This window comes from Battus philenor, unplaced genomic scaffold (genome assembly GCF_028537555.1).
Source record: "Battus philenor isolate CCGP_79_NKW_IND1 unplaced genomic scaffold, ilBatPhil1.0.hap1 SCAF_15, whole genome shotgun sequence".
Lineage (NCBI taxonomy): Eukaryota > Metazoa > Arthropoda > Insecta > Lepidoptera > Papilionidae > Battus > Battus philenor.
The window spans coordinates 13,100,677-13,114,678 of NW_027181677.1; the positions used below are offsets into that span (position 1 = coordinate 13,100,677).

The 14,002-nt window shown below is 33.0% G+C and overlaps 2 protein-coding genes across 2 annotated transcripts; one reads left to right on the forward strand and one right to left on the reverse strand.

Moving 5' to 3' along the window:
* Positions 1-7,159: 7,159 nt before the first annotated feature.
* LOC137919040 (uncharacterized) lies at positions 7,160-9,651 on the reverse strand. The gene is made up of 3 exons (XM_068762003.1): positions 9,568-9,651; positions 9,131-9,272; positions 7,160-7,289 (listed from the first exon to the last, which is right to left on the reverse strand). The coding sequence occupies exons 1-3, from the start codon at positions 9,632-9,634 to the stop codon at positions 7,172-7,174; spliced, it is 327 nt and encodes a 108-aa protein (XP_068618104.1). The 5' UTR covers positions 9,635-9,651; the 3' UTR covers positions 7,160-7,171.
* Positions 9,652-10,156: 505 nt separating this feature from the next.
* LOC137919028 (serine protease inhibitor swm-1-like) lies at positions 10,157-13,593 on the forward strand. Its single transcript, XM_068761991.1, has 3 exons — positions 10,157-10,175; positions 10,580-10,756; positions 13,291-13,593. Exons 1-3 carry the CDS (start codon positions 10,157-10,159, stop codon positions 13,536-13,538), a joined length of 444 nt encoding a protein of 147 aa, XP_068618092.1. The 3' UTR covers positions 13,539-13,593.
* The last annotated feature ends 409 nt before the right edge of the window (positions 13,594-14,002 follow it).

A 14,002-nucleotide genomic window follows, 5' to 3' on the forward strand; every position in this document is an offset into this window, starting at 1 on the left:
CAGCTAGAAGTTAAACCTAACAACATTGTAAAAGATTTTTTATTGTAAAGACATTTTCTTCAGGACATGCCTCCCCCATTTCTAATAAATCGGGTTTTAAACTCCGGACGACCTTTTTGATAAGTGCTTGTTTATTTTAAACTTTTTAATTTTTATTAAAAATTCGTGTTTTGTGTTTGTTTTATTATTAAATATATAATTAACCTTTATACACTATAGCACCCAATTTTTTTTGAATGCAGTATAACAGCGCCTATACTGTCTCTAACTGTTTCTAATTCATTTAATTAAATGCAGCAAAATATTAACAAAAGTCAAAAAGTATAATAAACGAATATTTAAATGACATGAATCCTTTGCAGTGATGTTGCCTGATTATTTTGATTTAGGCTATATCTGATAAAGTATATATATATATATAAACATATATATAAATTCATTTTGTGACTAAGTTAGTAGACAAGCGGGCAGCATTAAACCATAATGGTTCTTTTTAGATCAGCAAGCGATTCTAACTCTATATTTATACTAAAGAACCCTAACGTATGAACCTAAATTAATTACTACTCTCTTATTGCGTTTATTTCAGGTGATACACAAGTGATCACTATAAATAAATTAATAAAATAAGTAAATAAAAAAATTAGTACTTTTAAGACTATTCATAAGTGATATAGCTACTTGAAAAAGTTACTTAGCACAGATGCTTTAATAACTAAATAGAACAAATGTAAAACTAGAAATAAGAGAATGAGACTTAAAATTGAACTTTATAGTAAAGCTTCATCAACTTGAAAAGTAGCTTAGTCTAAGTGCATTACTTAGCAGACGGTGCATCCTTCAGTTCAAATTTAATGACGCAACTATGTTAAACTTCGATAACAGCTTAAAACGCCTAGTTGAAAATCTTCCAAAACGCTTCTATTTCAAAATGAAACGTCTAACCTTAGTAATAAAGTTTAAAATCAAGTGAACGTATATAACAAAGATTTTGATATAGGCGAACATGGAAGAGGCGGTGCTGGGATAATGATGACAATGAGAAACCTTGTAGTTGGAGCAGAATTGTTAGCTAATGAAGAGAAATTTACGGAATCCGTGTTGCCAGTTACGTTGCAACTGAATAGTTCCACTGGGGAGAGTCGATTAATTATCTGTTAAGGTACTCCCGTTTTTACGGGAGATATTTTAACTCATTTAGACAAGTAAATGGTAACATTAATAAATAAGGAATGAGAAATAGCATTGGACAAACGTAATTGTTTCGATTTAAATGAAATACTGCCTCTGAGAGAAAAAATTACAAAAATAAAAATATTTATGATTGCTTCCCAAGCTACTACTTCTTCTAGTCGTTTTCTCTTGTCTGAGTGGTTTTGGTCATGATCCAGTTGGTTCTGGTGTTCTCCTCTGCTCTTGTCATATGGCACGGTGTTTGGAGTGTGAGCGTTCATTTATTTACTGTTTTTAAACAGTTTTATTTAGTTCGACCTGTACGGAATTTGTTTGGGTCAAAATTAGAAATTGAAATTTAAGCACCTTCCCGTTGTCAGATTGAACTGAAATTTGGTAGACACATTTAATTTAGATGACAATACAATATAATAAAATCAATAACATTAAAAAAACTAAGATGGCCGCCGATACAAAATGGCGGATTACATATATTTCCTTAACCCCCTCAATATGGGTATCAAATGAAAGGGCTACATTAGTAAAACTCGATGATTATGTCAAAATATAAAATTCAAGATGGACGCCGTTCTAATATGGCGGACTAGGTACATATTTTTCCACAACCACCACAATATGAGTATCAAAAAACCGTTTAACTTAAAAGTTTTTTAAATGTATTTATTATTGACAGTTTTGATTATATTTGAGCGTCCACGAGATGTTATTCTATACCCGTAAAAATGTATTTACATTTAATTAATGCTATTTATGTTGTTACTGTTATTATTAGCAATTTATAACGCATCTATACTGTTATACACTTCGATTGCGCGAAAATATTGACAGATATTTTTTTTTCATGGCTTGTGTACAACGGTATTTCTATATTCAGCCAGTTTAACTTTGTTGACCATAAAATACGTTATGAATTGTAATTGAATAAAGAAGCAATAAAATAAATGAAAGCAAATGTATTGAATATCGTTACAATTTATATTTGCATTTATTTTAACAACATTTACTTATCATGAATGTAATTTAATAATAGCGAATGCACTAAAATAAACGAACAAATTCGTGTTCAAAATTTTTCGCAGCTATAAATCAATTCCAAATTTGAATTATAGTTTTCCTTCTCTATCTGAAAACATCTAAATTCACAGTTATATTATCAACTCTATTACATTGCCTTAAGGTGCAAATTCGGTTGCGTTAGTTAACAAAAGATTTTAAAACGATATAATCATTTGTCATCGGAACAAAGCGCTGTCAGTAGTAAGAGGAACTATGTTGAAATTGCTGGTGGCTTCCAGAGTTGCCAATGGGTAATCCAGGAATTTTTCTAATGGTTTTTCTAGAGTCTAGATGATCATATGCGAATGGAGCATTAATCAAAATATCTTGAACATTGGGTTAGTTTGTATATATTTCAAATGCCTTGAGGTTTAGGACAATGTGCCGGGCCAACTCATCAAATAAATCTGCTGTAGATTTTTTCTTGAGAAGGTCCGGTAAGTTGGACATAGGTATATTACTAAGGAGATATAATACTCACACCGCGCTAGAAAATTCTTGATTTCTCTACTATTTTGAACTTTATATAAAGGCGGCAAGCGATGTTACTTGACTTAGTATTTTTCGGCGCTAGATTCAAATTACTTTTCGAACATATTTTTTTTTTGGTTTTATTCTGGAATAGAATTCAATATTTTTCGAATATACGAGAGTATTATTTTTGCTGTCGGCGGGCCACCAGTATTCGACCGACGGGCCGCGGTCTGTGCATCCATGATATATATACTAATTATACAAGAAATTAATAAATCATCTTTCAAATCGAAACATGTTTCAATATATATGTCAATAGCATAATATACATAGTATGTCTATACATCCACCTGGTTTAAACTTTCAATGTAATGCAGTCAAAAGTACATCATCATCTTTCTTCTCATCATTCTGCACTCCAAGTCTAACACCGTACCCAGAGATCGACACGATATCTGTCTTGTTCTAGAGATCATATTCAACTGTTATTGGTTAAGTATCTACTTCACTATTCTTTCTGCTTTACTCTGTCTTGATGTCTTCTCCCTTATCGCTTGTCTTTCTCTTCTTTCTTTACTTTTTACTAACTTCTCTCCTTTTTACGCTCTGCTCTTCTTTCACTGTTTCTATTCCTTTTACTCCTCTCATGCTCGTTTATTTAATATTAAATGGAATCAGGCGTTACCTTGCGGAAGTCCATCCTAAGTAAGTAAAGGACCAATATTTAGCCACTTCCGCACATGCAGTGGTACGTGTTTTATTAATAATAATAATTATATACGATTAGTGCCAAACACAGAGACTCTGTGAGAACACGTATTGAGCGGTTTACCGGTGGCAATTGTGAAACTCGCATTGTTTGCCGTATACGCATTTATCAGCGGGCTGGCGGGTGGTGCACTTTGTTGCACGACTACCACTGCATGTGCGGAAGTGGCTAAATATTGGTCCCCTACTTACTTCGCTTTTTAAGATGCCTAAATTAAAAAAGTCAGACATCAATCAATATGTCTAATCCTTGGCTGTTTATATGATAAGTTTATAAAAAAATCTTTTTTCATCATCTTCCGTAATATATTCTACAAAATATCTTGAGATATCACTTCGCTTCGGATTTACTAACCTAAACGAAACTATGAAAGATTATGTAAAAAAAAAAAAACAATTTCCGTTGTTAAACCAACCTGATGTGTCACCACACTTACAATTGCAAAGAATAAGCAATATAATAAATCGTCTAATAATACCGTCTGTAAAGAAGGTCGGCTTGTTTGCTTGCCCGCTAGCCGTCCAATCAAGGTAATGCGTGCTGAAGTGGATATAACAGGGCCTTTGTGACGCGAGCCGCGCCGTACCCGGCCAGTGTGTGCGATGGACTGTAAACAGTGTTTTCAATTGTTTATACTGTCTACTGTGTACTGTATTAATATTTTGACCCTACCTGATTGAATAATTGCTTGCTATGTTGCATTTTATCACAGTTTTCAAAGAGAGAAATAATTTATAGGATGATCAGTAGTTTTAGAAATAATTGTAATGATCGGAGGTCAGAAAGGAAAATACACCATACTGTAAGCTATACCTACTTATAATATAGCTTGTTGGAATATGAAAAAACTTTCTTGTTATGACGGCAAAGCAGTTATAGCCGCGGGGGGAGGGGGTCAGGCCTAGGGGGCGCCAGGGTTTCATTGCACACGGGCGCTACACAAGCTAGAGGATGCCATGCCTCTGGTGGATTTCCACGCTTGCCAGTCTGGTCTTCACTTCAGATCGGACCTGTATCTGTTCTATGCATAACATTAACATATATTATGATTAAAAAAAAAATGTATAACTAAGGAATATATGTTATAGGCTATATACTCTAAATATGCCGTCATATGTCCTAAGAAAATAATTTTTTCTTTCATTTGTGGTTCAGTATTTCACGAGTCTTGTTTTTAATAGAAATCGAGAAATTTTTGAACTTAATAGAGTGACAATTGATAAAGTTCAATCTAAGTACAAAACTGTAAAAGAATAACTCAGATTAAGCTTTTGTTAAACTAAAAACAGACGAGTCATTGGTAACTATTGTATAGGAACCAATTAGTTTCTCCAAATTGACTCCTGTCACATTTGGATTTCGAATGAGACGTCAGAGCGAATTCGTAGCTTTGATGTCACTGTCATTGATTTTAGTTTATAGCATTTGATAATTACAACTTCAATTACACTGTTATCAATTCAATTATAATTGTTGATTGGTTTTCTGTATGACACAGACTATTTTTTTTACTTTCGAACTACTCGTGTACCTTTTTTTTGGTAATGACAGGCTTTTCAGACTTTGTAATGTCAAAAGATGTCGGATTATAACGGTGTCATTATTTTATTTTTTAATTTAAACTAATCAGTTCAAAATAAATAACGTTTCTTTCAAAAAGTTCTTATGGATAAAATACTTCGCGAAAATTTTAAAAGAGGTAATATAATGAAAATCTTAAATATCTTTTTAGTTTAGTGTCTTAATAATTAACAATTTAAAATTTATAAAAATAAGTGCTCTTTTTTCTACACCACGAGACTCAATCCTAATGCGCAGTTAGGATTAGTTCCTCACTTTTGACTTTGCCAATTGACAAGACGCACACGAGGTTATAGATTTTTTATTCGATTTAATGTCTTAATAACTAATAATATATAACTTACTAAAAGTAGTTTTCTTTTGATTAAGACGTTACTTTTGACTTTGTCGATTGACAATACGCACAAGAGATTTTTGATTCTGATTTAATGCCTGAGTAAGTAACAATTTATGACACAAATTTTAAGTTGTCTTTTTTATATACCGTGAAACTTAATCCTAGCATGGCTTGTTAGACGCTCACGAGATTCATCATCTTTTAGTTTATTATATAACCTTGTAATTCCTTTCCATCCAATATTTTGCTTTATAATTTTAAATCCGGTAGTTATTCAATACGAGATAAAAAGAACGTGTAAAAACAATCATTGCCAAATACAACCTTACATCAACACCGATTTCTATAGATATTGAAGCGATATCTTTTTATTTGACCAACACGTAATGCTTCGCTGCAATTGCATCCAAGGATGGCACAGTTTTTTCGCTGTCCCTAATGCTGTCAACTCAACTGTATCTAAGGTTAGTAGTTGAGAACGTTTTATTTCATAAGAACGAATAGTGCTCTCGATAGAAACAGGTGGTTTATTATACCGCACAAAAATGTTCTGGGCAACCCTTGTAGTATCTAGTTTTGTTTTGACCAGTGCATATTATGTTGTTAAAGGTGAGTTTTTATTTTTGGATTACTATTATAATAGGTCACAAATAAGCTTGGAATTAGACCTATGCTTGTTTTTAGGTGAGAAATAAAAGATTTATAGCATGAAAATTGTCAAAATGGCATCAAAAGAGTATCTATCGAATTTCTAGTCAATATATGTAGAAAATAACAAGGAGATATCGTATTGAATCATTGAACTTACAGCATTTATTTTAAAAATATCTAAAATAAAATAGATATCATCAAAAACTTAACAAATTTCATAAATACTGTAAGTTCGACGAAAATATATTCTTTTAAGAAACATTATATTTCTGGAACTTATTGAAAGTTTTATAAGTGGATTACAAAACACTACAGTATTACATATATTTATTATGGGACACCCTGTATATCAAGTCAGAGTGAAGATAATTATAAATCATAATAAGCGATTATTTCATATTAAATGTAACATCTGAGCTTAATTAACAGCGAACAGCCTGCTAATATTAGCCTTATTTATTGTTATAATGAGATAGAATGTTGTTGAACTATATGCTACATATATACTACATAGTGTGTTGATAAGAGATAATTGCATTTTATACTAGTTTCTCTAAAAGTAAATTGTACGAAATATACATTTTTGTATTTAAAAAATGCTGTAAGAATTCTATAATAATGCGATATATTTTTATAATTGCCGTCGTCGACATAGGCCACCTTCTAAGACATGCTAAGATATCTAACTTAATCACCACGCTTGGCAGGCGTTTTATAGCCCCTGTCTTTTGGGGATCTCTCTCGTTTCCCCCTAAGTTAACATGACAGAGAATTTTATTTCATTATGATTTTTTCAACGTATATTTTATTGACACTCTTCTATCATCCTGCATAATTTCTATTTCTCTATTGTTTTTCGTCCTTAACAATATCTTCCATTTTCATATCGATTTTCTTTTTTCGTTACAATCTTTGGAATCGCTATCAACTATTTACAAATTTTATTTTCCTATAACTTGTTTTCATTTTATAAAATTCATTGGATTTTGCTTTATCTAAACTTATATTTTAAGTTATATTCTTATTGATAACTTTCCTCATAATTTTATGACAATATGTCAAAAGGAAGTATTTATTTGCGATACAAATACATATAAAGACAGTTTCTTCTATGAAAACAGTAAAAATGATGACGGCAGCTTACTAAGAAACTTCTGTAATCCGTGATTTCGACAGTATATCGCAGGTACACAAGGACCTTGTGGATACGCACGGACGAGTCCTTTTCTGAAATATAAAATAAAAAAATAAACCAGGATTTTGATGATAAAAATTTTTTTAAAAAATTTTGCATTTCAGTTAAAGGAAAAATTAACGTGTATATATAAATATATATATATATATATATATATATATATGAGAAATTAAAACCCTGTCCACCCAAGGTCGAAAAGAAAAAGAAATAAAAGAAAGAATGAAAAACATTAAGAAGGACGAAACATTAGTATGGGAATAAAAACAAAAGAAATATGTATATATATATGTATATATATGAAAAATTAAAACCCTGTCCACCTCCTCCGTCCAAAAGACGGAGTCATAAAAACATAGTATAGCTACGAGTAATTGGCAAGGTGAAGTCGCAGTCGGCAGGTCACATAGCGCGTAGAACAGTATATATATATATATATGTATATGTATATGTGTATGTATATATATATATATATATATATATATATATATATATATATATATATATATATATATATTACAATGTACAAGTGTTATTGTATTTTTTAATCAGAGAAACACGACTGTACGCATTAAAGACCATGGGTTTATGACTTACTAAATAAGTCCGGTTGCACACATACAAAACGTAACACAAATTTACACGTATTACATATAGCAATCCGTACGTAATAATTAAGATATGTTTTCATGTGTCTCTTTTGTATATACGTATATATATATGTTTAAGTGTGTATGTGTTTGTTTGTCTATGTATGTCTATGTATATCTTCGTTTATTTGTAAATATGTATTTTTTGTTCACGTAAACTACCCATTATAAGTACTTTTACCTTTTCCATACTATGGTTGTCTGTAAGAGAATGCCTTGTGTGATAAGACCGCCCATTGTACTTTTTTTGTATGTTATTGTGAAACTTATTAAATATATCTTAACGTGTACAATAAAGAATATTAAATAAATAAAATAAAATATTTATTATATGTATACTTTTGCTTTTCTTTTTTTGTGTATTTACTATCATAATTTAAATTACTGTAATTATAATATATATTATTAATTTATTATTACGCGAAAGTGTTTTGTAAAACCGTGTACATTCCCTAAAATAGTTATTAATTTTATTCAACCAAAGGACGAGTAAAACAGACATATTTATTTCGAGTGCGTATCTCATGTTTTCATTTGTCTAATATTTTTACAATTTTTCTTGAAGAAATTTTTCTTTTTGAGTCTTTAAACACGTTTGCTGCAGATTTCGAGCATAAATACACATACTACAACCTTTTTTTGGTAATACGAAGTAGTCTGGTCTTAAACCTCAAGGCATATTAAAGCCTATTGCGCTTGGGCAGCGACTTCAAGTAAGATATAAATGTAAAGTTTAGGAAAAGTCGTACATTAGATTAAACTGTATTTACTCATAAGAAAGATTAAAACAATAGAAAGATCTATATCAAATAACTGCAAACGTCCCAAATGTATACGCTCAGTAAACATGAAAAAATCACATTATAAACAAAATACTTAAGTTACTAATATTTAGCCTCTTCCGCACATGCAGTGATAGTCGTGCAATGAAATGCACCGCCCGCCAGCCCGCTGATAAATGCGCATGCGGCAAACAATGCGAATCACACAACCGCCACCACCAAATCACTCAACACGTGTTTCACCCCTCCACGGGGCATCTTCAGGAGCTATGTTACACCGATTAGTGCCAAACACAGAGTCTGTGCATTTCATTGCACGACTACCACTGCCTATGCGGAAGTGGCTAAATATTGGTCCTTTTCTTACTTAGGATGGACTTCCGCGAAGTAACGCCTGATTCCATTAAATACTTTAGTTATATAAATTAGAATTTTTACACTTACTTGCAATAACAACCCGACCTGCAGTGAGGAAGCCGTTTCGGTATGATTTTCACCCTGATCAATCTATCCTCGTTCTGCCAGCAAGTGTACTCTTCATAAAAAGAACAGGACCTGTGGACCTCATCACGATGGCACTGGTTTCCTTGTCACGAATTGTAAACAATTTATTTTTTTATATACATTTAAAAATTAACGTGTTAAATGAACATTGAATGTCTGCATCTGTTACTTATCCTTCTATTACAGATTTAAAAAAACTATAGATACACGTATAGAACTTAACTTATTAACTAATCTTCTTACATATTATTTGGGAGTATAAACTTGGGGTCAGTTAAATGAAAATTACTCATATATAATAAACAGTTAACAAAATAAGTTCAAGTCGCGTGATACGTATCTAAAATTAAAAAAAAATATATTGAATAAAAACTCACTCAGCATATGACAAGTCAATTTCCTAGTTAAAAAATAAACAATCAACAATATAGTTTTGTATTTCATTTGGTAGTATTGTAATTGGTTGCAAATGGGCAACGTTGAAACGGGAAGTGGTTGATTAATATCAAATCGTGCGTAACCGAACTGTATCGAGTTAATTATACGATTTCGTATCACGTGTTTTTGCGTGATTAGTTTTTTATATTGAACATAGGCACAAACATGGCACCTTAGTATAAGATGTAACATAATATAAAAGCGTGAATTAATGTTCATGTTTATATTAGAGGGACCGGAAAGTAATGTCGTTTCTGTCGACATATTTTACAGAAAAACCGATTGATTTTTACCGCTCTGGCATTGATTTTATATACTAGATGGCAAAAGGTTTATAACGAATGTGAATATATTGTTGATTAGAAATAAAAACTTGTTAAAAATGTAGTCATGCAAATTTAACTTCAGAAAGCGACATTACTTTCCGATCTACCTAATATTTATCTATCTATACAGGGTGATTTGCTTGCACCATATAAGGAAATGAGTGCAGTGTTAGTCCAACGGTGAATATTTGGGATCGTAGATATGGTTCGATTGCCTAGATGTAATTTAAAAAGATTAAAACTTTGTGCATTAATTATATAGGATTGCCACTGCTCATAATTTTCTAGAGGATGGGCAGCAGCGTCTTCTGCGTACCATAATACCACACCAAACCCAACTTCCAAGCGTGGTGATAATGGTATATACACCCATAAAAATCTGAAATGACGACTTCATCACTGCTAACACAATCGATGAGAGGATGTAGTAATGATGAGAGATTGAATACGAGGTGAAGAATTTCCATAGACTTTACTAAGTTTTTCCATAATTTCAGTAAAATTTCCAAAAAAATAATTCTTTATTAACACACAAAAATCACGAGGTTCTCTGCTTTTAAAGACTGTCAAACAACACTTATGAAAAAGCTCTCCTAATACGCTATATCTTTCATATATGTTCCAGATGAGTGTCCAAAGAACGAGGAATACCTTCTATGTGGTTCAGCGTGCCCTTACAACTGCACCAATCCACCGGAATCCGTGGTCTGCGCGGAACAATGCATCGAAGGTTGTTTCTGCAAGTCAGGTTATCTAAGAGCAGACACAGGGACATGTGTGCCCATGGAAGAATGTGTGAAAGGTAAGAAATATAGAAGATCCTCATATTAGCTAAGTCAAGTGGCAGTCGGTAGGGCGTGATGCTACCAGCTGAAAGTCTTGGGTATCGAAAGAATCTAGAGTAACGATCACATGGCCTAATATTCAGCTTGGGTTGGTTCCACAGTAGATGACCTGACGACTTATAGAAGGTCACGGGAAGTTGCTGATCAGCGCAAGATCGGAAATCGTGACTATATTTATGGGAGTGGGGATGGAGGGTTCGTAATGTGCGTCTATTGTCTAAATCCATGATGATAACGTATCAGTCGTGGTCATAATTATCTTAGCTGCAACTTTTTAAATAACCCTCAATCAACCGAAAGTCGTTGCCACGTCTCGCATATTCATGTCTCTGCTCAGGGTCTACAGCTAAGAAGATGCTTGTTGGTCATTGCGTGATATCTAGTAGTAATTTTAAGAAAATTTCAGTAGGAACAGCTCCGATTTGTGGTGAGAATGAAGAGTTCATGGCATGTGGAAGCGCTTGTCCGGCCACGTGCTCGCAACCAGAACCACTGGACTGCAGCTTGGCTTGCAGCATGGGATGTTTTTGCAAATCTGGATTCTATAGAGATGACGGCACCAACAAATGTGTGGAATTAGAAAAATGTTCAATCAGTAAGTATCTATGTTTCAAAATATATTAGATTTCAATTTATACTATTAGAAAAAATCTTAGGAGAGTAATTTATATATACAGAATGATTAGTTATAGGTAAAAAATGAGTGAATGTACAGGTAATTTGTTGTTAATTGATTTATGGTACATCCTATTTATAAAAGAAAATATACTATGATTCTTTCTAGGATCGGTAGGTCTTGGAGATAGTGACAACACGAGGTCCCAAGTAGAAGTGTGTATATTGATCAATTAGCTTATATTTATACCGATTCTTAATAGTATTGTTACAAAGTACGAGTTACAGAACCCACTAAGCAATAAACACGGAACCCTAGGATCAAGAAGTGGCGTAAACGCGCGTGACCTTGAAATTATTTATAAATTTTTGGGCACGGTTCTCGGAAATTCTAACCGAGTTTTATCTCGAACTTACTATAACCTTAATAGTAGTATAAACAGATAGTTCAGTGTTGTTTTTCGAGTTATAAGATCTACGATCAGTGATACAAAGTGACGATTTGGTAAGTTATTTGGACAGTGATTTCTTGAACAATTTGGACTAAGCGATTGTATACTTTGTGTTAAAGTTGTTGTTGTGAAACAGTGGTGTTTCATTTCGAGTCAACACCCCTAGTATGTAATACTATGAAGACAATATTTAACCAATAAACACAATCACCTAGTCACAGGGCGAGAAGTGTTGTAGAGCGCCATCTTTCGCCCGACGTGTAGAGCTCTCTAGCGTGGGATTCCCCTGTTCGATTAGTCGGGTAAAGATGACGTTATGTAGTTCCTATATAAGAAAAGCATTTTATAATAATGATATCACGTAATGTGTGGTGACTTTTATGTTACACTATTTTTTTAAATTAGTATTTGATCCTAGATCTTCTTACTGTAAACTCGAAAGCTATGTTAGACACCTCACTGTGGTTCCGTTAATTATATTTCAATTACAACTAAATTTTTTATTTATTTCAACCTTCATTTTATCATTTTTAAAACACCCTGATGTTTATATTGCATTAGGCATTAAGAATCTTTTGCCAATGATCATTCGACTGGATATTTACTTTTTTAATTAATGGAATCAGGCGTTACCTTGCGGAAGTCCATCCTAAGTAAGAAAAGGACCAATATTTAGCCACTTCCGCACATGCAGTGGTAGTCGTGCAACAAAGTGCACCGCCCGCCAGCCCGCTGATAAATGCGTATGCGGCCAACAATGCGAATAACACAACCGCCACCGCCAAATTACTCAACACGTGTTTCACCCCTCCACGGGGCATCTTCAGGAGTTATGTTACACCGATTAGTGCCAAACACAGAGATTTACTTTTGTCATAGAAAAATCATTGCCACTTCAGCCTGTAGATGCCCACTGCAAGGCATAGCCATCTCTAAAGATATCTATGGGGGAGGAGGGATCAATGATCGCCACTTTTGGCAAGGTGCTAATGGTTCATTCTCTGGAAACTTTGTGAATCCCGGAAATGGAACCCGCGACATACTATCGCAAGTCTCAGTCCTCTATCACTAGGTTACCATTGGTTTCATATATTTCATAATCCAAAAAACAAGTCTACATTACGTTTTAGTTGCTATGATCACGGGTTACTCCAAGATCCCTCTTATTTACATCACCTCGTGTTTATGGACTGATTTGAAATTTACTTAACCTATTTCTGTTTAATCTGTGACTACATCTGTGTTTCGGTCAACAAAGAATTTTAGAGGAAATCCATCGAGACTTACCCTATAATTAATCAGGTTTATAGATGTAAAAGCTATAAAGTGGTGAATGTCATATCTTCAGGGTGCCCTGCTTTTGGTGTGAAGTAACATGGAATGATAGGAGTGACGTCATCATTTTAATATAAATATATTTCCAGAGCCCTGTACAAAGGAAAATGAGATCTACGACATGTGTAACGCGGGATGCGAACCTTCCTGCAAAGACCCTGATCCTGTTTGCACTAAGGTCTGCAACGCAGGCTGCGTCTGTTCCGCTGGACTATTGCGGACCTCGGATGGACTTTGCGTGAGTGTCGATAAATGTCTCGACGACGGGAACTACACTAGTCCAGTGTCTAAATATTTGAATGCGATCAATAAAATCCTTCACCTGTCATACGTTTAGTGATGGGTTAAACCGCTGTTATCGATGTTTTATTTTTAATTAAATGTATGTTATATTTTAAAGTTATTTATTCAATATATTTAAATAAATATTTTAATGAAAATTAATGGTTTTAATTTTTTTTGAGAATTTTGCTCTCAATATGTAAACTAAAAGACTATTAAAATGAACGAATGAATGATATTTTTGATTTATTATTATATATTAATTCATTTAGTTATTATATTTGTTCGTAACTTTAAATGCTGTACTGATTTATAATTATTATTTTTGTCTCTAAATATACCAGGGCTAATTACATAATTATTCATTTTTGTCAGTTTTTTCGGCGATAAATGGGGTTTTTTATGTAAATAATGAATTCAGGTTGGTTTATTCTTTATAGGCGAAACATTTGACCTCTGTTTGATGAAAATTATTTAATCTTGTCTTGAAGACACCTAAGTTATAATTGTCCGGAAACA